Source organism: Alligator mississippiensis, chromosome 13, assembly GCF_030867095.1.
Source record: "Alligator mississippiensis isolate rAllMis1 chromosome 13, rAllMis1, whole genome shotgun sequence".
Lineage (NCBI taxonomy): Eukaryota > Metazoa > Chordata > Crocodylia > Alligatoridae > Alligator > Alligator mississippiensis.
In genome coordinates, this window is record NC_081836.1 from 55047786 (window position 1) to 55066824 (window position 19039).

At 64.0% G+C, this 19039-nt stretch overlaps 1 protein-coding gene across 1 annotated transcript; it reads right to left on the reverse strand.

Moving 5' to 3' along the window:
* Nucleotides 1-531: 531 nt before the first annotated feature.
* Nucleotides 532-19000, reverse strand: FLII (FLII actin remodeling protein). Its single transcript, XM_059716690.1, has 30 exons — nt 18722-19000; nt 17492-17602; nt 16882-16953; nt 15527-15607; nt 14843-14928; nt 14316-14477; nt 13742-13845; nt 13352-13527; nt 12426-12583; nt 11858-11942; nt 11251-11398; nt 10960-11093; nt 10048-10260; nt 9364-9543; nt 8992-9074; nt 8676-8750; nt 8462-8545; nt 8116-8287; nt 7931-8035; nt 7389-7580; nt 6849-7037; nt 6364-6503; nt 5944-6154; nt 5310-5464; nt 5159-5219; nt 3208-3336; nt 2842-2948; nt 2366-2471; nt 2150-2215; nt 532-1759 (listed from the first exon to the last, which is right to left on the reverse strand). Exons 1-30 carry the CDS (start codon nt 18782-18784, stop codon nt 1625-1627), a joined length of 3783 nt encoding a protein of 1260 aa, XP_059572673.1. The 5' UTR covers nt 18785-19000; the 3' UTR covers nt 532-1624.
* Between the last annotated feature and the right edge of the window lie 39 nt (nt 19001-19039).

A 19039-nucleotide genomic window follows, 5' to 3' on the forward strand; every position in this document is an offset into this window, starting at 1 on the left:
CTAGAAGAGGAGCCTGAGAGGGGACTTACTAGCAGCCTTCAACTCCCTGCAGAGGGTTACAAAGAGGCTGGAGCTGGGCTGTCCTCACTGGGTGCAGGTGGCAGAGCAAGGAGCAAGGGGAGTTGAGGTTGGATATTAGGAAGAATTTTCTCCCTAAGAGGGTGAAGCCCTGGAACAGGTCACCCAGAGCGGTGGTGGAAGCTCTAGCCTTGGGCGTTTTTAAGAGCTGGCTCAACAGACCCTTGGCTGGGATGATGCAGTTGGGGCTGGTCCTGCTTGGAGCAGGGGCTTGGACTAGATGTGACTTCCCAAGCTCCCTTCCCACTCTTATTTTCTAATTCTGGGCCTGGTAATGGGGCCTGCTTTGTGGTCAGACCCTTCTCCTGCCACACATAACAGCTCCATGCCCTGAGCCAGCTCCACAGAAGTCCACCCCACAGCCCCAGCTGGCTCCCTGGGGAGGGGGCACAGGCAGGGACAGCCTCCCCTCCACCCCCTGCTTCTGCTGCAATCACCACCAGGGCTACAGGGAGCTGTGAAGTGCAATTTTATTGATATGATGCAGCGCACGGGCCCAGACAGCCCCCCTCTGAATCCCTGACCCCCACGAGCGCAGACAGCAGCAGCAGAGGGCAGAGCCCGCTGGGACCCTGGAGCTGGGGATCGGGGAGGAGGATGAGGGCAAGACCCAGCAACCACTGCTCCATGCTGTGGAGCACAGTGGTGCCTACCGGGTGCTGCCATGCACTTGCCCCGCTCTCAGGGCCACTAGAGGCTGTGGGGGCTCAGCCCAGCGTGGCAGCTCTTTAGGCCCCACTGCGGGCAGTGAGCAGGGTCTGGGTGCGTGTGGAGCTAGGAGGGGTTGGTGCATTCCCCACAACACGACGCCAGCCCCAGCACCCCGGACTCCTCGAGGCAGAGCCCGAGAGCATTTGCAGGGCGAGGGAGGGACGGGGCAGTGAGGCCGTGCTGCTACCCTCCAGCAGCAGGGAGTGCCCAGTGTGGAGCAGCAGCAGCAGCTGGGGGGCAGTGGGGCCCTAAGGCACAGATGGCTGCTCACCCCGTTCCAACCCTGGGGAATGGGGGGTGGGGGTTGAACCTGCTCCTTCTGCCCCCAGCAGCAGGCAGGCAGGCAGTGAGTTGGGCTCAGGCTGGAGCAGCTGCTCTCTGCTTCTACCACTTCTGCCTGGGTTGAACAGCAGCTGCCAGCTCCCAGCCACTGCCCTGCTCTCCCTGCACCAAGTGCACCCGCAGCTGCGGTCCCCAGGCTCCAGTGAGGTGCCCAGAGCCTTCGCTGCCCCCAGGCATGGCATAGCCTGCTCCTCCTTGGAGCCCAGAGGCACATGAGAGAGGCCACGTGCAAGGCTGGGCAGAAGCCACCTCCACAGATACTGCTGAGGTCTCTGGGGCCGAGGAAGAGGCAGAAGCAGGCACCACACACCGGTGTCTGCAGCCATGTTGAGTGCAGCGCCGACAGATCCAGCAGCAGGGAGGCACGGGTAGCACCGGCCAGTGTTGGGGGTTGTAGGGGTAGGGGGCCGGGGGGTCTCTGTTCCTGCCCTTCCCGAAGCGGCGTGCATGGTGCAGGGCTGACCCCTTGCGGTCCCGCTCGACCCAGCCTGGCCTAGGCGGGCGGCTTGCGGAAACCACTCCAGGCGTGGAAGCAGCGGGTGAAGGGATGAGGCTCGTTGCCTTTCCGCACCAGGCGCAGCTTTCGCGGGTGCTCGGTGTCCTTGGAGCGCATGTGCTGGATGTACACCTGGCGGGGTGAGGGGGTCAGGCTCCAGCCTGCTCACTGACCTTAAGGGTGCTGGGGCAGCAGTGGGTGTAGCATTCCCTACCTTGGCCCTGACCCCAACCCCCAAACCAGCGCTGGAGCTAGGGAGCTGCAGGACCTAGCCTCTGCCACCTCCTTCTGGGGCAGCCAACACAGAGCAGGGGAGAAAAGGCCAAAGCCAAGCCCCTCTACAAGGGCAGCAGGGCAGAGACACCCAGGGCTAAAGGGTAAATGACCAACATGCTCCAACACCGCCCCCAGCACATCCCCCTCCCCTCCCCAGTGCAGGAGCAGGGGGTGCCTCTGGCTCCACCACCCCTTAGCAGAGTCCCCAGGGGTGCCTGGTAGCAGCAGGGATGGGGCCAGGCTTACCTGGCAGGCTTTCAGGCTGAGCTTGATCTCCACCTGGCTGGTCTGGGTCCCCACCCACATGTAAACCTGCAGGGAAGAGCACGGGGGGTCAGGGGCTGGTGCGGGTTATGCGTAGGAGGAATCAGAGGTTGGCTGGGAGGCACTGGGAACAAAGCAGGGTGCTACGGCTGGCTAGACCTGTGGGGTCAAGGGGCCGGAGCCAGCCCTGGGACTCACCTCGCGGCCGTTGTCCAGCAGCATAATGTCGTCGTCGGCCAGGTCGTCCTGGCAGAAGTCAGAGCACTTCTCGGACACGGAGAAGTAGCCCTTCTCGTTGGAGCACCTGTGGCACCAAAACATCAGGTACAAGCGCCAGGACTAGCTGCCCCCCCGCCTCAGCGCAGCACCCGGGAGCTGAGGCCTGGCACCTGCCTCAGGACCGCAAGGGTCCAGGCTGTATCCAGCCCCAATGAGTGCCCCCCGCCCCCCCTCCCCCCTGCAGACCCTGTGGGGAGCAGGGCAAGGCTGGCGAGGCCTGGCACAGGGGGGCTCCAGTCTGGGGCCATGGAGGCGGAGGGCTAAGATGGGCAGGAGCTGGCCTGTGAGAGCCAGGAGGTTGCCCCAGCTCAGCTGGAGGTGATGCCAGCACCCTGGCAGGTCCAGCAGCCCACCCCAGCCCCGGAGGGCTTTGCCCGGTGCCTGCCCGGGCGCACCTGAAGAGCCGCGAGTGCTTCATGTAGTCGGCGTCCTCATCGTAGGGTTTCTGGGCCCCAATGCCCACCCAGAAGAAGTTCTCGGGCTCTTCCCCCTCGTTGATCACCTGTGGGACGTGGAGAGGGGTCAGGAGCCACCCGCAGCTCCACAGACTTCCACAGTCCAGCCAACCCTGTTCTGCCCCAGTGGCAGCGAGGAGGTGCAGAGGCACTTTGGTCCCCACTGGGGATGATGGGGCTGGACACGGGTGGGAAGCCACCCTGATGCTCTGCTCAGGCCCCAGCGGCCTTGCCGCATCTGTACGCTGCCCACCTGAAGGCAGGAACCCCCTGCCCCGGCACGGACCCCCGCGCCGCCTGCCTCACCTGCTTGCTGTAGGAGTCGTCGAACATGTGGTTCATGATGTCCTCGGCCAGCTTGGCCTCGTCGGGGTCGGCCGCGCGGCCCACCCAGGTGTACACGATGCCCTGGTTGTCTGTGCTCTCGAAGGGCACCTGGGGGAGGGCAGAGGTCAGAGCATGGGGGCAAAATTGGGGCATTAGGGGCTAGGGCCCAGGTTGCATCTGGGGCGCTCACCTCCAAGGCCTTTGCTTGGAGGTGTTGGGAGTGGACAGAAATTTATCCCAGAGCAGGGATCTGGGACCCGCAGCCAGGGGGTCCCCAGAGAGGTCACGTGCCCAGTGTGAGCATCATGGGAAAGCAATGATCAAGTCCTGCCCCTGCTCAAGGCAGGATCACCCCTGGCTAAACCCTCACAGCCACATGTCTGTCCACCCTGCTCCTGAACTCTTCCAAGGATGGGGACTCCCCTGCCCCTCGCAAAGCCTGTTCTCACGCTTGGCCCCCCTCGTAGCCAGAAACACCCTCATCACTTCAATCCCCCTCCTGCAGCCTGAGACCGCTGCTTCCAGTCCCATCCCCGACAGCCACAGAGAAAAGCCCAGCTCCAGCTTCTGTCATCACCCCTCGGGGATTTGAAGACGGCGGATCAAATCCCACCTCTGTTGCCACTTCTCCGTACTCAGTGGCCGGAGCTCTTCCAGCCTGTCATCAGTCCCAGGTCCTTTGTCATTTTTGTGTCCGCACCAGCCCACGGCAGCGAGGGCTACTGGGTGAGGTTCTCAGCAGCTGCATCTATACGAGATGCTGACTGCACAGTTGTTACTGCAGTCATTTAGTACTTGCACAACCAAGTGCTAAAAATGAAATGACTGCACAGTAAGCAGCGTTACTGCACAGCAGTGTCCCCGCACGGTTGCCTAATGACACTTACTGCACAGTAGTGTCACATCAGTGAGTGCCCAGTGACACTACAACAGTCGTAATGAGCTGCTGCGCAGTAAGCATCTTGTGTAGACGTGGCCGGTGCCTCCCAGTGGCAGGACTCCCTAAACAGCTGCCAACAGCAGCCGCAGGGGCCTGCTCCTGACCCGTGCAACTGAACCCGGGTCTGTGCCCATCTGCCCCCCGGTCAGTGTCTACCTGTCCATGCCCTGTGGCTTGGAGCGAGCTTCTTCACTGCTAGAGCACGGCGGCAGTGGGAGAGACGCCTGGGAAGGGCTGGACTCCACATCAGAGGTGTCCAAGAGGAGGGTGGACGGCCCCAGGTGGGGAGCATCTAGGCACAGCGATGCCTGTGCTCTACTACAGGGTTTCCCAGGCTTCTGGGCTCTGCTAGTTGCCGTGTGGGGCCTGGAAAGGATTTTTTTTCTCCACGTGTGTCAAGGTTTGGGGAGTTTTTTTTGCCTTCTTCAGCAGCATTGGGTGTTGGCTGCAGCCCACGCTGGGGTTGGCACCTGGGCTGGGCCAGTGACCCTGCAGGGACTTAAAGCTGCTGGCTCCTGGCAGTAGGGTCTTGCCCCTCCGCTCAAGGTCAGACTGATGCCAGATGTGAGGTCAGAAAGGAAATTTCCTCCCCCATGTCAGACTGGTATGGACTGGGCTGGTGGGGGGGATGTGGCCTCCACCTGGGATCTCTCAAGTGTACGTGAACAAGCAGGACGCTGGCTGCCGCAGCCCCCCTGCGTTCCCGGTGGCAGGCTCGGGTGTGCGGTCTTGTGTCACGTCACGGTTGACAGTGTCGTTTGGCTAAGAGGTTGGACAACGGGCTGTCTGGGCTGGGCTGGTCCTGCTTACGGCTGGGGTGGCACCAGCTGTGACCCCTGCAGGTCCCGTCCAGCCCTGCTGCTCTGTGATCCTAACTCTGACCGGGCTCCAGCATGCCTGGCAGCACCAAGCCCTGCCCCGCTATGATGAGCTCCCTCCTTCAGTAAGAGGACACCCCGCCAGCCTTGCGGCCCCAGCACCAGCGCTCACCTTCAGGATGAAGCAGAACTCGGAGTTGAGCAAGCTGGCATCGGTGCCGATTTGGATGCACCTGCGGGCACACGAGGTGTTGGTGTCAGCCCCTGCCCAGGGAGGCCCACGAGCGCCCGTCCCACACCCAGGGTGCACAGGCTTGGCTCACCGGGTGCAGAGGGCACTGCCGTTGGTGCGGACGTGGTACAGGCTGGGCTGCAGGCTGTCAGCCTTGGCCTTCCGCTTGCCTTTGTGGATGATGAACTTGCGCTTGAAGTGCGACAGAAACTTGGGGTTCTCCTGCTGCTGGGTCATGCGCACCACCTGGGGGGGCAAACGAGGAGGCGGGGCATATGCAAATGAGGCCCCACCCATTCACCTGCCACCATAGGGAAGTGAGCCCCCGGCCCTGCAGACAGCTGCTGTGCAAGAGTAAGGCCCCACCCAGCGTGTCACTGTATGTAAATGAGGTCCTGGCCACTCCTCCATGGCCCCAAATACAAGTGGGCAGGGCTCATTTGCATCACCATAGGCAGATGAGACCACACCCATGCATGCAGCAGGTCATCCTATGCAAATTAAGCCCTGCTCACTCATGCATGACCCCAATGCAAATGAACCCCGTAAACCCATGCATGCCACTAAATGCAAGCAAGCCCCGCCTACCCACACCGTGTGTCACCACAGGCGCATGTGGCCACGCCCACCCACACAGTGTGTCATTGTAGCAGGTGAGGCCCCGCCCACCCAGGGCACCCTCCACTGCACCCTGGAGCCCCCCAGCTGCCAGCCCCGGCCCCCACCTCCAGCTTGCCGGGGAAGAGACTCTCAAACTTCTTCTGCAGGCTGAAGGTGAAGGTGAGCCAGCCCATGTTGGAGGCCTCGCGGCCCTGCCAGAAGTACACCACACACTGGAAGTCCTCCTCGGGCGGCTTCTCCTCCTCCTCGGCCTCGCCCGGCCCCTCGCCCTTTTTCTTCTCCTCATCCGCTTCATACTCCACCGGCACCCAGTACCTGAGGGACACCGCCGGGCGCTGGTGATGTGGGGGCGGGGGGACGGGACCCGCAGCATGCAAGCTGTCCCCACCAACCCCCATTGCCCCACCCGTCCCACTGCTGCCCCCGCCAGCCTTCACAGGGCCCCCGCCAGCTCCGCACCGTGCCAGCTAGAGAGCTGGGCAGAAAGCGAGGGTTCAGACAGACAGCCTGAGCCGGGGTGGTACCTGCACAGGAAGACGTAGCAGTCCTGGGTGTGGAAGTGCCCAAATTCCTCCTCGGGCAGGCGGGCAAACTTCTTGCCTTCCAGGACAAAGCCCTCCATGCCATCCAGGTCCTCGTTCCACTCCTCCATCAGCTGCTCTGCCTGCCCCCACCCCCCGGGGACACAAAGAGGGTGAAGAAGAGCTGGGCTGCTCTACGCCGTGCCCGCCGGGCCCCTGGCTCCCACATCCCGCAAAGCCTGGTTGCAGGGGGAGCATGCCCCCACCCACCCCCTGCCCAGGAGCCTGATGGGACCTAGCTTCCCTGGCCAGGTGGTACTAGCAATGCCCAGTCACGGAGACTGGGATGTCCTCCCCAACCCAAACCAGATGCCAGTGGGGTGGGGGCAAGCCCCAGGTTGCTACATGTCTCCATCACAGGCTCCAGAGGGTGTGTCGGGTGACAGCCCTGCTGATGGAGCCCGTGAGGCCCAGACCCCCGACCGTACCTCCGTCAGGGCCATGGGGGGCTGGCGGGGCAGGAACAGGGCCGTGAGGTCGGCCTTCATCTGGTCCTTCTTCTCAGCATCCTTCTTCACCTTGCTAGCTAGCCCCTCGGCCTGCAGCACGGTCTCGGCATTGCGGGTGTAGTCCACCTTGAGCACGTCGTCCCAGTTCTTGAACTTGGACTTGAACACCTGCAAGGGGGGTGAGAAACCAGGCACCTCAGCCTGCCTCCCACGGGGCAGCTCCAGTGGGGGGCAGAGGGGAGGCTGGGCATGAGACTCTCCCCCAACAGGAGAGGATCCACCCCCTCCAATGCAGCAAGACCCCCTCAGCCCAGCTTTGCTCCACCACCTTCTGGCTGGACCAGGCAGTGGGGCTGGTCGTGTCCAGACAAGGGGCGAATGAAGCCTGGCAGGAGGTGGGCAGGCTGCTCCACCTGCCCAGAGCTCTTTGCTGGCAAGGACCCAGCACCCGCAGGGATCTGGCTTCAGGGCAGGTTCCTGACCTGGCCTGGTCTGGCTCCTATGCCCGCCCGGCCCTACCTGGCACTCGGTGCCCTCGAGGTTGCGGGTGACGATGGCATGCTTGGGACGGTGCAACATGCCACACAGCTCCTGGCCCAGCTTAAGGGCCGCGGCCCGCACCAGGCGTGGGGACTTGCGGCCGATCCAGATGAAGACATCTGACCAACAGTCCAGGATGTACACGGAGCGCGTGTCCAGCAGGCTCTGCAGCTGCGGGGGGTGGGGAAGCAGGAGAGGGACTTGCAAGGGTGTGGGATCCCCCTGCACTGGTCCCCACCCCGAACCCCAAGGGGATGGTCCCCCAGGACAGCCCCTGCCCAACTCGAGGGGGTGCCATGGAGGTGCGCAGGGGGGTGGTTCTCCCACGAGGGGCACCACTCAAGGAGCTGTCTGCATACAGGGGCATGAATCTGGGGCCATTTCCACCCCCCAGGGGGCTCCCAGAAGCTAGGGCAGGGAGAGGGGGCAGTAGACACCCCCTTGATGCCCCCTTTATGCCCACATCCTCCCCCACTCCCATCTGGCATTGCCCCTCCCCTCCCTTATCCACCCAGTCCTACCAGGCGCATGTCCGGCAGCAGCTCCACCTTCGGACGCTGTTTGTGCTCCACCGAGAGCTTGTAGTTGATTTGGGGCAGCTCCAGGTAGCCCAGCCCCAGGCCGACCTGTGCCAGGGTGACAGGAGATGATGGGCAGGTGAGGGGGGTAGGGGGCACCCCCAGGGTGGGCATAGGGACTGTCCTACCTTATACAGCTTGGGCTTGGGTGGCTGGAAGTCGTCCGGGACGTTGGGCTTGATCTCCGGGGGGGCCCCCCCCAGCACCTCCCAGAAGGCAGGCTCCTCCTGGCCTTGGCTCAGCAGCGTGATCTCCGCCTTCCCCTTGCGCTCGTTCTTGTTGATCTTCTCGGCGAAGAGCCTGCGAGGGGGAGCAGTCGGGGCCGGTGAGAGGCAGGGACCCTGGCACACGGCGCTTGGGCACAGCCCTGGGCCAGAGGGGACACGTGCCCTGGCTCCCCCCAGCCCCAGGTGCCAAGGCAGGAGAGGCAGCTGGAGTGGCTTTGGGTCCGTGTGTGCCCCACCCCCAGCTCACCTGGCCTTGGTGGTGCCGCTCAGGGTGGCCTGGCTCCCGCGCCACACGTAGAGGTTGAGGCCGTGGTCCAGCAGGAAGACGAACCTGGAGATACAGAGGAGTGGGGGGAGGAGGTGAGAGGGGCAGTACTGGGCTGGGAGGCAAGCACCAGGGCCAAGTGCCCCAGTGTGGGCACTTGGCCCTGCCCCCCCCCCCAACCTGTCCCCTCACTCACCGCGGGTCCAGCGACGTGCCCTTCAGTGGCACCGGCTCCAGCTTGATGTTCTTTTTTCCATAGACACGATACAGCCTGCAGCGACACGGGCAGATGAGCAAGTCCCCCAGGGCCCAGAGCATCTCAGGTGGCCCCCAGAGCCCCCGCAGGCACAACTGTGCTGGCCATCAAAGCAGGGAGGGAACCCGCAGCTCTGGAGCTCCGGCTCCAGCCTCGTGTGGGGACCCTCTCCCTGCTGCCCTGCCGCACCCCGGGGTGGGGGTCAGCCCTGCTGTCTGAGCCTCCCACTTCAGTGCCGCACCAGCCCTGCCGCTACCTGGTGAGGTAATGGGTGTCGTCGACGGTGAAGAAGCCGCTGGCTGAGCCCCCCTCGATGTAGGAGATCTCGTGGTCAAACACCTGAGGGCAGGGACCAGGGATCAGCCTGGGGCGGAGGAATAATGCGGGGGTGGGGGGCTCCCTTCTACCCCTGCTCCCCCAGGGCACAGCTGGAAGCCCATCCTGAGCCCAAAAGCCCCTGGATCAGACGCACACAGGAGCTGGATAGCCTCACCCCCTTCCCCGTGCCCCCAAAGCCGAGGGCAGCCTCAGGCTCAGGTGGGGAGCGTGTCTCGAACTCATGCGTCTGATGCCAGCGTGGCAGGGCAGGAAAGGCCGGGGGCAGAGGAGGGAGCTGGGTGGTCAGTACCTGGCTGAATTCGTCGCTCTCGTCGCCCATCTCCTCGCGCACGCTGCGGGACTGGGCACCCAGGTAGTTGCGCAGGTTGACGGCATGGATGGCGGAGCAGGCCTTCTTGTCCAGCGTGGCCTCCTGCCCGATCCAGTAGTAGATCTCCCAGCTCAGCGAGCCATTATCGTCCAGGAAGGTCTGGGGGGAGATGGGGGACGGGTCTCAGCGCCTCGCTCCCTGGGGTGCAGGGGCAGCTCGGGAGGTGATGGGGGTTGGGGACTCGGTGCCTGGAGGGGTCATCCATCGCTCCCCTGTCCTGGAGGGGGGACCCTGGACAGCATCGCATCCTGATCTCTCCGCCGCAGCGGGAAGCCTCGGCTGGCTGGAGCAAGCCTGGCAGCCAGGACACCTGGGTCCTACAACCAGCCCGCAAAGAGAGAGAGAGGCCTAGTGCCTAAACCATGGCTGAAGGAGGGAAGCCAGAACACCTGGGTGCCATATGCAGCCCAGAAAGAGCATGTCCTAATGCCTAGAGGAGGGGGGCGCCGGCAGGCAGGACACTGGGTTGTATCCTCAGCCCTGTCCATGGCCCGCAGCGTGACCTGGGTCAGTCCCTGCCCTCCTCCATGCTCCCTTCCCCCAGGGGTCTGCACTGCCCGTCCAGTGCCCGTGGCGGGGTCGGGGATGGTGGGGGGCCGTCACCTTGAGCACGATGTAGCAGTCGGCCTCGTAGAACTTGCCGTGGAAGGCCTCGTCCACCGGGGTGGGCACGAAGTTCTCGATCTGCCAGACCGACACGCCCGGGATCTGCCCCACGTCCTCGGTGAAGAACTCCGAGTAGTCCAGGTGCGGCTTCTCCAAGCTCTGGTCCCAGCGTCGCGTCTTCATATCCGGGGACTTCATATCCTCATGCTCCTGGCAGGGGAAGGCAGGGGGCTGTGATGGACACTAGAGGCGGAGGAGCCCTCCCCCTCACCTGGCCGGCCATGTGGGGGGACACAGCCCCCACACTGCCACAGTAGCCAACCCCCTCTGCTGCTGGGGACTCAGGTGCCTGGGACAGCAAACAGCACCCACACTGCCAGGACAATGCCTGAATGGCCAGGCCCCATCTGCATCGTTCAGCCGACACCTCCCGATCGGCCGCAGGGCCAAGCTCTGATCCTAGCCCAGAAGCAGGCTTCTCGGGGAGGAGCCTTGACTGCAAGGGTGGGTGGGTGGTAGAGGGCTGGGCACCCCTGTGTCCTGCTTTGGCTGGGGAAGAGGCTGCAGGTACAGAGGTACTTAGTGTGCCCCTTGCTGTTGGCACAAGAAAATTTGCTGGGCACAGCGTGTGCATGGAGCCTATACATGCACACAGGCACACGAGACAGGGTGCCCACATGCACACAGATAGGCTAAGGAGGGTGTGCACACATGTTGGTGCATGCACACACACAATATGCAGAACATGCACCAATGCTAGCACGCACCCACATGCATGTATGCGCTGAGCTGCACACACACTAGGTAGGGCATGTATACATGATGACGTGCATGAACACATGCTGGGCAGGACACGCACACAATATATACGCACACGGGGCACCCACCCATGCTGGCACCAGCCCCCACCTGCAGTGTCCGGCTCTTCTCTTGCGCCACGTCGGACATGCCCTTCAGCACCTGCTTGGCCTGGTCATCCTGGGCTGAGTCCTTGCGTCGCCGCAGCCGCATCTTGCGGGCCAGGGGGTCCTTGGTGCCGCTGCCTGCGCCGCAGGCAAGGTGGAAGCACTGGTGACCACTGAGCCATCCTGCCCCACAGCCCTGCCAGAGCCAGGCCCACAGCTGGCCACAGCGGCATGGCCCTGACAAAGGGCCTGCCCTCTGGTCCCCGACCCCTGCCTTGCTGCCTCCCCCCCTGACCTGCAGCAGCCGCAGCCACCGTGGCTGGGGAGGCGCCTGCCAGGCGCAGCTGGTTCTGCAGGGAGAAGTCAATGTTGTACCACTCCGAGGTGCGGTCCACGGGCTTCGGTGGCATCACCAGGCTGGGGTTCTCCCGCACGTCCAGGATCTGTGGGCACCAACATGCTCACTCGCACCCAGGTCCCCTCCAAGTACCCAGGCTTCCCCAACCCAGCACTGCTAAAGCCCGTGGCTTGTCACATGGCAAGGGACCCCCTGGGCACCCCCTGCCACCCACGGGGCCCCCTTCAGCGCAGCAGCACATGCTCAGGGGTCTCCCTCCCCTTGCACGCTGCGTTGTGCAAGCACCCTGCAGGGAATGGTGCTGGCCAGGCCTGTCCCAGTGCTGGGCACCACAGCTCCAGGCTCATGGGAGCCCCCACAGGACAGAGCAGGACAGGCACAGCCACCAAGAGCCTGGCAGCACGTGGGTCTCTCTCAGCTCCAGGCCAGGGGCTGACTCTAGCACCAGAGCTGGGTGCAGCCCTCCCACCCCCATTTCTGCAATGCCCAGGAGGATGTGGCGGCGGGGGTGTCCTCCAAAAGGTTTTTGCTACAGGCACCTCACCTCCACGTCCGTCAGGAAGTGGATGGCCTCAGGCAGCGTGACCAGGCGGTTCTTGTTCAGCACCAGCTTCCTCAGCTTTGTGCACCTTTGAGGGGAGCAAGAGGCCACATAAGCCAAGGGCTGGCACTCCCCCGCCCTTGGCTCAGGCTAGTTCGGTGTGCCCGGGGTGGGGGGAGCCCAATAGCCCCAAGGGGACTTGCAAGGACAGTGCTCCATGGAGGGAGAAGCAGCCACCTGCTCTTGCAAGAGGGGACCTGGGCAGCTGAGCAACCCCCTGGACTTCCCCTGCTCTCCACGAGAATCACCCAGCTCATGCCCTGCTGCCCACCCTGCGGAGATCCTTGAGCACACACCCCTGCCCCAACCCCGCCACTGATTGCACAGGGCACCTGGAAGGGGGAGGGCATGGGGGCCATTCCCAGCGCGTGCTAGGACTGAGACACAGGGTCTGGGTCCCCTGAATACCATGGGGCTGGGGGTGCTCTGCCAGGATAGACGGCAGCTTCCTGGCAGTCAGCAGGGCTCATAGCAAGCAACCCCCTGCCCCTCCCTGGGCCAGGACCCCCACCTGCAGAGACTCTCTGGGATGAGCTCCAGGTTGTTGTTGGCAGCCATGAACTCTTCCAGGCTAGCCAGCTTGCCGATGCCCGAGGGGATGCCGTCAAAGTCCAGCTTGTTGGAGTTCAGGTACAGCTTCTTCACCTTGGTCAGCTTGCAGATGGCCGACTGGAGGGGAGCAGAGCTGGTCACCCCCTCTGCACCTCTGCGGCTGGGTCAGGGCAGGCAATAATTCAAAGCCCCTGGCATCTGCACCCTGCCACTGGCCCAGCCTGGCACAGGGAGGTGAGGAGCAAGGCTGCCGGGCAGCTGAGGGAGCCAGGTCAGAGGAAACCTGCACCTCCCCGGGGGGAGCTTTGCCCCTGGCCTGGGTGGGGAGGGGCGTGGGGCAGTGTTGGACCTGGGAGGCTGGGCATAGCCAGGGGTTGTCCTGGCTGCCTTAGGCTGGCAGTCAGCAGAGCTGGAGGGGCTGGACTATGTGTTGTAGGTGCAACATGAACCCTTGCCCTAGGCTGGACTCTGCCCTGCGCTGGGCCAGCATCACACGTGGATCCCCTGACAGGGAGCATCCTAACCCCAGAGGTCTTTATGGTGACAAAGAGCCCCCCGCGGCACAGAACAAAAAGGGTCCAGCAGGGACAGTCCCTGCCCGGGGCTCTGGGGTCTAGGTTCAAGGCCCCATCCGGCCATGGTCTCCCTGTGCCCTGTGGGCAAGTCATTGTCTCTGTGCCCCAGGAAAGCCACTTCCCCCCTTGCAGGGGCTGGGAAGGGGCAGGAAGCCCAAGTGAGCGGAGCTGACCCAGGCCTGCTGAGTCACGGGAAGGGCAGGCCCGGCTGGTTTGTGATGCAATGGTATTTGCCGCTTGCTAAACCGCAGCGAGAGCCCACGGCTGCAGGAAGCAGGGCTGCTTGGCGCGGTCAGGGCAGGCTACGTACAGGCAGCGAGGTGAGCTGGTTCCTCGACAGGTTGAGGGTCTCCAGCTGGGTCCACTGATCAATGCAGAGGGACAGCTCTGAGATCTGGTTGCTGCTCAGGTTGAGGCGCCGCAGGCTGGGCAGGGTGTAGAGGCACTCGGGCACCCGGTTCAGGTCGTTGCAGGACAGGTCCACGTCTGGGGGGCAGCAGAAGGGCAGTGAAGGCCCCAGAGGGGTAGATGAGCGGCTCTGGCTGGGCATGGCAGTGCCCAGGATCACAGGGACAGGGCACTCCAGGATGTTAAAGGCCCAGAGAGAGGACCTCCTGCCCTGTTACTTGCCCTCTCCCCTTCCTGGGTCTCAGCTGGCCCCTGGGCTCCAGGGGCAAATGCCCACTGAGCCAGCACTGACCTGCCAGGTTAGTCAGGCCTTCCAAGCTGGTGGGCAGGTTGCTCTGGGTGCGCTGCGTGTTCCGGAGATGCAGCGTCTGCAGCGCCGTCATCGCCGGGAGTTGCCTTTCAGTGGGAAGAACAGAGAGCAGCCATGAGGCAGGGGCCGTGGGCACAGGACAAGTCAGGTTGGGGGGGGAGGCAGGTCCCAGCTGGGATCAGAGACTGCTCCCAGGAGCACCGGGCCCCAAAAGGAGCTCCGAGATGCATGCCGGTCGGGGCAGAGAACTGGTCTCTAGAGCAACCAGCTGCCTTGAAGGGCCTGGCTCAGGGGTGACCAGTGATGCCTTTGCTGCGGAGGCAGGGAGAAACCCAGGCCTTGTATCTTATCTAGAGACTGAAATGGATGGTGAGGGGTAGTTTCCCTGATGCCAGGGGGCTGTGGGTCAAACACACCAGGGCTGGCTGGGAACCCCTGCAGAGGGAGCTAGGGGCCCGGTGGGGTTGTGGGGCACTTCATGGGGCTGCTCTGCCTGCTTCAGCCTCCTGCTTCCCCTCCCCAGGGCTGATCAATCCCCAGCCTGCAGGGCCCGTACCGCAGCTGGGCATGGAGGAGTGGGTTGTTGTTCAGGACCAGCGTCTGCAGGTGCACGAGGCGCCGCATCTGCGGGGGCAGGGTCTCCAGTCGGTTGTCGCTCAGGTCCAGGTACAGCAGGTCCGTCAGGTTGATGAACAGCTGGTTTGGGATGTTGTCGATGCTGGGGGGCCAGGAGGGGATGCACCAGGGTCACTAGGGCTGCCTTGAGGTCCTGCCCCATGATCATGGTGCCACCCTCTGGAGAGCTGGAAGCACAGGCTTCACAGGGAGAGAGTCTTCATCCCCAGGGATGGCGGTGGCAGGGGATAAAGACTCCCTCCCCCAGCCTGGAGGGGCTGCCTCTGGCGAGGTGGGAGAGCTCCAGATGCAGCTGCTCTTCTCCATGCCATCCCGCCTTCCACATGCTCCCAGCCCCCAAGGCCTCCCCCAGCTCCATTAGGAGTGGAGGGGGGACTGCCAGGAAAAGCCCAGCTCCAGGCAGCCACGTGCCCCTCACCCCACAGCCCCTCACTCTGCCCATCCCACCTGTTGTGGCCAAGGTTGAGGACCAGCATGTTCTTGGCGTTCTCCAGCTCGCGGGGACACTCCATGAGCTGGTTGTAGCTCAGGTCCTGGGGGCGAGAGGCAGAGGCACAGTCAGAAGGATCCCTCCATCCTGCTGGGTGCAGGGGCAGGACCCCGGCTCACCAGCACGGAGAGGTGAGAACGAGGGGCGGGGGGTTCAAACACCCTCAACATAAGGCTCCCTGCAAAGCCAAAAAGAGCCAGGCACTTTAGCCAGTCTCAAGTCCGGAGGGCTGTGCCTTTACTTCCAGGATCCCAAAGCCGCCTGCTTTCTGGAGCCAGGGCAGGTTTGTAAAGGGTTAATTAGGACAAGAGGCACTGCCAGGGCTACCAGTACTGGCAGCAGGGGGAGCTTTGGATGCCACAAACCTGGGCAGCTGTTGACCTGGAAGCCACACAGGAATGCCCCACTCAAACAGTGGTGACTGACGGGTGAAGGGACATGCCGGGGTCACGCTGCCAGGAAGTGGCAGACTCAGACCCCAGGAGTCTGGGTTCACAAGCTCTCTCAAATGGCCCGGCCAGAGGGTTTTACAGCTGGGTTTGTTCTCAGCCCACTCCGCTCTCCCTGCTGGAGTCTTGGCACTGCGAGCGACCATGTCACGGGCAGAGGGAACTGGGCCAGCACAAGCCCCCGGCACATACCAGCACCGAGAGGTCGTCCAGCTGGAAGATGTCATCGGGGACGCCCGAGTTCTTCAGGCTGTTTCCTCGGGCCACGATCGCCTGCAAAGGGGAGAGAGAGCTTGGGGCAGAGGTCACCCAACAGCTGCAGGGAGGAGAAGAGGCAGGAGGAGGGATCCTAGGGGTGGGGGGCAGGGAGCAGTGGGGATTTTGTCCAGCTCCTGCCAGCCTGTGGGCTCCATCCCGCCAGCTGCTCAGTCCTGCAGAACCAGCAAGTACCTCCAGCCTCTGATCCCCCCTGGGCAGGACAGGGCCCCAGGCTGGGTCAACCTCAGTGGCCCCCAGGGACTTTCCAGCCCAGAGGGGGGCTCTGAGTGTACCCTCGATTGAGTCCATGGCTGCAGAATGGAGCCCCGATGTGCACCAGGCCACCCTGCGAGTCAGTACGAAGACACGGGACAGAACCCAGGAGTCCTGGGACCGCCTTGCATCCGGGCAGCAGGGTGGGGGTGCAGGGTGGCCCCGGTACTTCCCTAGGGCAGCTTCCAGGGTGGCTTTGGGAACAACTCGTTCCAAGAGACCAGCCTGGAGGGAAACCTTAAAGGCTCTAATGGCGCTTGCACATGTGCTCTCTGGTCTCCATAGCAGGCTGGTGGGAAGCCAGAGTCCCTCTCCCCTCCGGGAAGGCAGTGCTAGCATCCTCAGGACAAACCCCCATCAACCAGAAGCCTGCAGCAGTCCTGGACCCAGCCCAAGCCAACCCCAACCGCACCCTCCAGCCACAGGCGGGAGCTGGCCGGCTGCATCCCAGCACAGCAGGCAGCTCCACAAGTGACCGAAGGCCCAGAGCCACGTCGCCGGCCCTGGAAAGATGATGGGCCCTGCGGGCTTCACACGCTCCCTCCCTGCAGTGGGCGCAGCCTAGCAATCTGGCTTTGGAGCACCCGACCCCAGCACAGACTGGGCCAGAGCAGCCCTTAGGCGTGGGGGAGGTCTGGCACCACCCAGCCAGGGGAGCTGCTCAGCAAGATGCCAAGAAAGGTGAGGGCTGAGGATTATAGCCCTACGCCCCCACAAGCATCTTCATGGAGCGAGGGATTCAGCTTCTCCAGCAGGGAACCGATCCAAGACAGCACCGCACGTGGGCACAGTGGCCTGGTCCAGCCTCAGCCCAGCCGGGGGCCTGGGACACTCAGCTCCACCTTTCCCTGCTGCGTGGCACCTGCTGGATGTCACTGCAGACCAGGCCAGCGAGCTCCCTAGTCCTGGCTGTGCTGAAGGGGCTTGTGCATGGCCGAAGGTGAGGCTGCCCACGTAGCTGGACACCAAGCCCCTAGCGCCTGCACGGGGGGCGTTGGGGCACAAAGGGCACTTACCCGAAGGCAGGGGAGGCCAGAGAGCTCTCCATGCAGTGTGGTCAGGCTGTTGTGGCTCACAGACAGGTGCTCCTGTGTGGAAGCCAGAGAGGCAGTGAGAAGAGCCAGGGACACAGTGAGACTTGCACACCATCAGCTCCGAAGAAGCCCCCTCGAAAGTCAACCCACATGCTCCGGTGAGCCTGGGTCAGGTCCCAGGCACCTTTCACAGCTGCAGCTGCAGCTGGGGTCAGATCCTGCCATCAGCATAGGAGCAGGTGCTGGCTCCTCCTGGCCAGCCCTTTTGCCAGCCTTATGGTGCTGCCCCAGGCACCAGCTGGGTGAGCTGTGTCAGTGCCAGGGGCCCAACTTGGCTGGGTGGCCCCCCTCTCAGCTGACACTGGAAAGCAAAGGGGCGGTTGTGCACACGTGTGTGCACATGCCAGGACACTGATCGGGCAGCCCCCACTGCCTCCCACCTGCCTTCCCACTCACCTTCTGCCAGGCCCATGCCTTGGCTCTCAAATGCCCGTGTCTCAAGCTCCTGTCCTTACTCGAAGCTCCCTGCACCGCCAGCCCTAAGGGGAGCCACCCTGTGGGAGCGTGCCCGGCATCCAGGCACCGTCCTTACCAGCTTCTGGAGTGCAGAGAGCTCCTCCGGGAGGTAGCACAGGCCCGTGCGGTTCAGCTTCAGCCATCGCAGGCTGGTCATACATTTCACGTGCTCTGGGAAATAGCCGCCCTGGGAGAGATGCGAGGAAGCATTTGTGGCAGAGGAGTGGGTCCCAGATCCCTCGTCTGCCCAGGATAGCCTCCTGCATGAAGGTGAGTGCCCCAACCCGGCCCTCTCGCTGTTGTGAGGCTGACCAGGGGTCTTGCCCACATAGACAAGGCTGCAGGCAGCTCCACCTGTGCACGGGGCCTTGTCGGCCACAGAAGCAGGGCTCCCTGTGCCTTGAACCAGCAGAGCCGTGCGTCATCCTGCCCAGCTAAGCAGCCCAGGTCTGGCAGTAGCTGCCTTCCCTTCTAGGGCTCTCAGCTGCTGGGGCACGGCCTGCAGCTCCCGGAGACACAGGACTGGGAGGGGGCACGCAGGTGAGTCCAGTGCCCTACACAAAGCATCCATCCCGGTTCCTCCTGCCCACCCCAGCACTGCTCCGTGTGCCCCCAGGAGACAGCAGGACGGACCAGGAGCCACGTACACCCTCCCACTGGGTGCTGCGTGCCCAAGGAGGATAATCATGGGGAAGCGACACCCAGCACAGCAGCACTCAGTCCGGGAAGAGGCAAAAGTCATATGAAACTCGTCCCAGAGATGATGCCGGCCCCAAAAATGCATCCCAGGAGAACGGCCAGCCCCATCCGGGATGGCAAAGGACACAGCCAGGCCTGCACACCCTCCAGGGTCACAAGGGAGATGGCTTTTCAGATGGAAGAGACTCGCCCGCCTCCGGACGCCCCAGAAGGAGAGGTGGGGGTGGCAGGGTGGCACGGTGGCCCATCCCAACCCTTCCGCTCCCCGTCCGGACCAGGTCTGCGGGTGTGGCGGGGACAGCCCGAGGCCCCCAGTCCCAGCAGCTGCAGGGCACAGCCACCCTGCACCCACCCCCGCAGACCCCAGCGCGGTGGCACTGCTGTGGGACCTGGGTCTCGCCCCGCTCCCTTGGCCGGGGAGGCACCAGCTGCGCAGGGGGACGAGCCAGGGGAGAGTCCGGCCTGACCTCACCCTCCGGCACCCAAATATAGCACCCGGGTGGGTCCTCCCCCGCCGGCCTGCTCATCGCACCGTGACGGGCACCGGCTGGGCTCGGCCCTCGATGGCAGGCAGGGCAGCCGCGAGGGAGGATGAGCGCCGCGGTACCTTGAAGTCGTTGCCGCTGAGATCCACGCCGCGGATGAAGGGGAGCACGCCCGTGGCCGCCATGGCTCCGCCGGCCCGCGACAGCCGTCGCCCGCAGGAAGCGGGGCCCGCCCGCCCTTAACCCCTTCGCCGCCGCGTCTCGGTGCGGACCCGCGCGCCGGGGCTGGAGGCTTTCGTTCCGCGCCGGGGCTGGAGGGGCGAGATCCCGACCCCGATCCCGATCCGCCGCCAGACAGCGCCGAGCACAGCGAGCAACCCGCGCCGCTCCTCCCGCTGAAATAGGGGCGCTGCGGCTTTAAGGCCAGGAGCCGCCGGGTT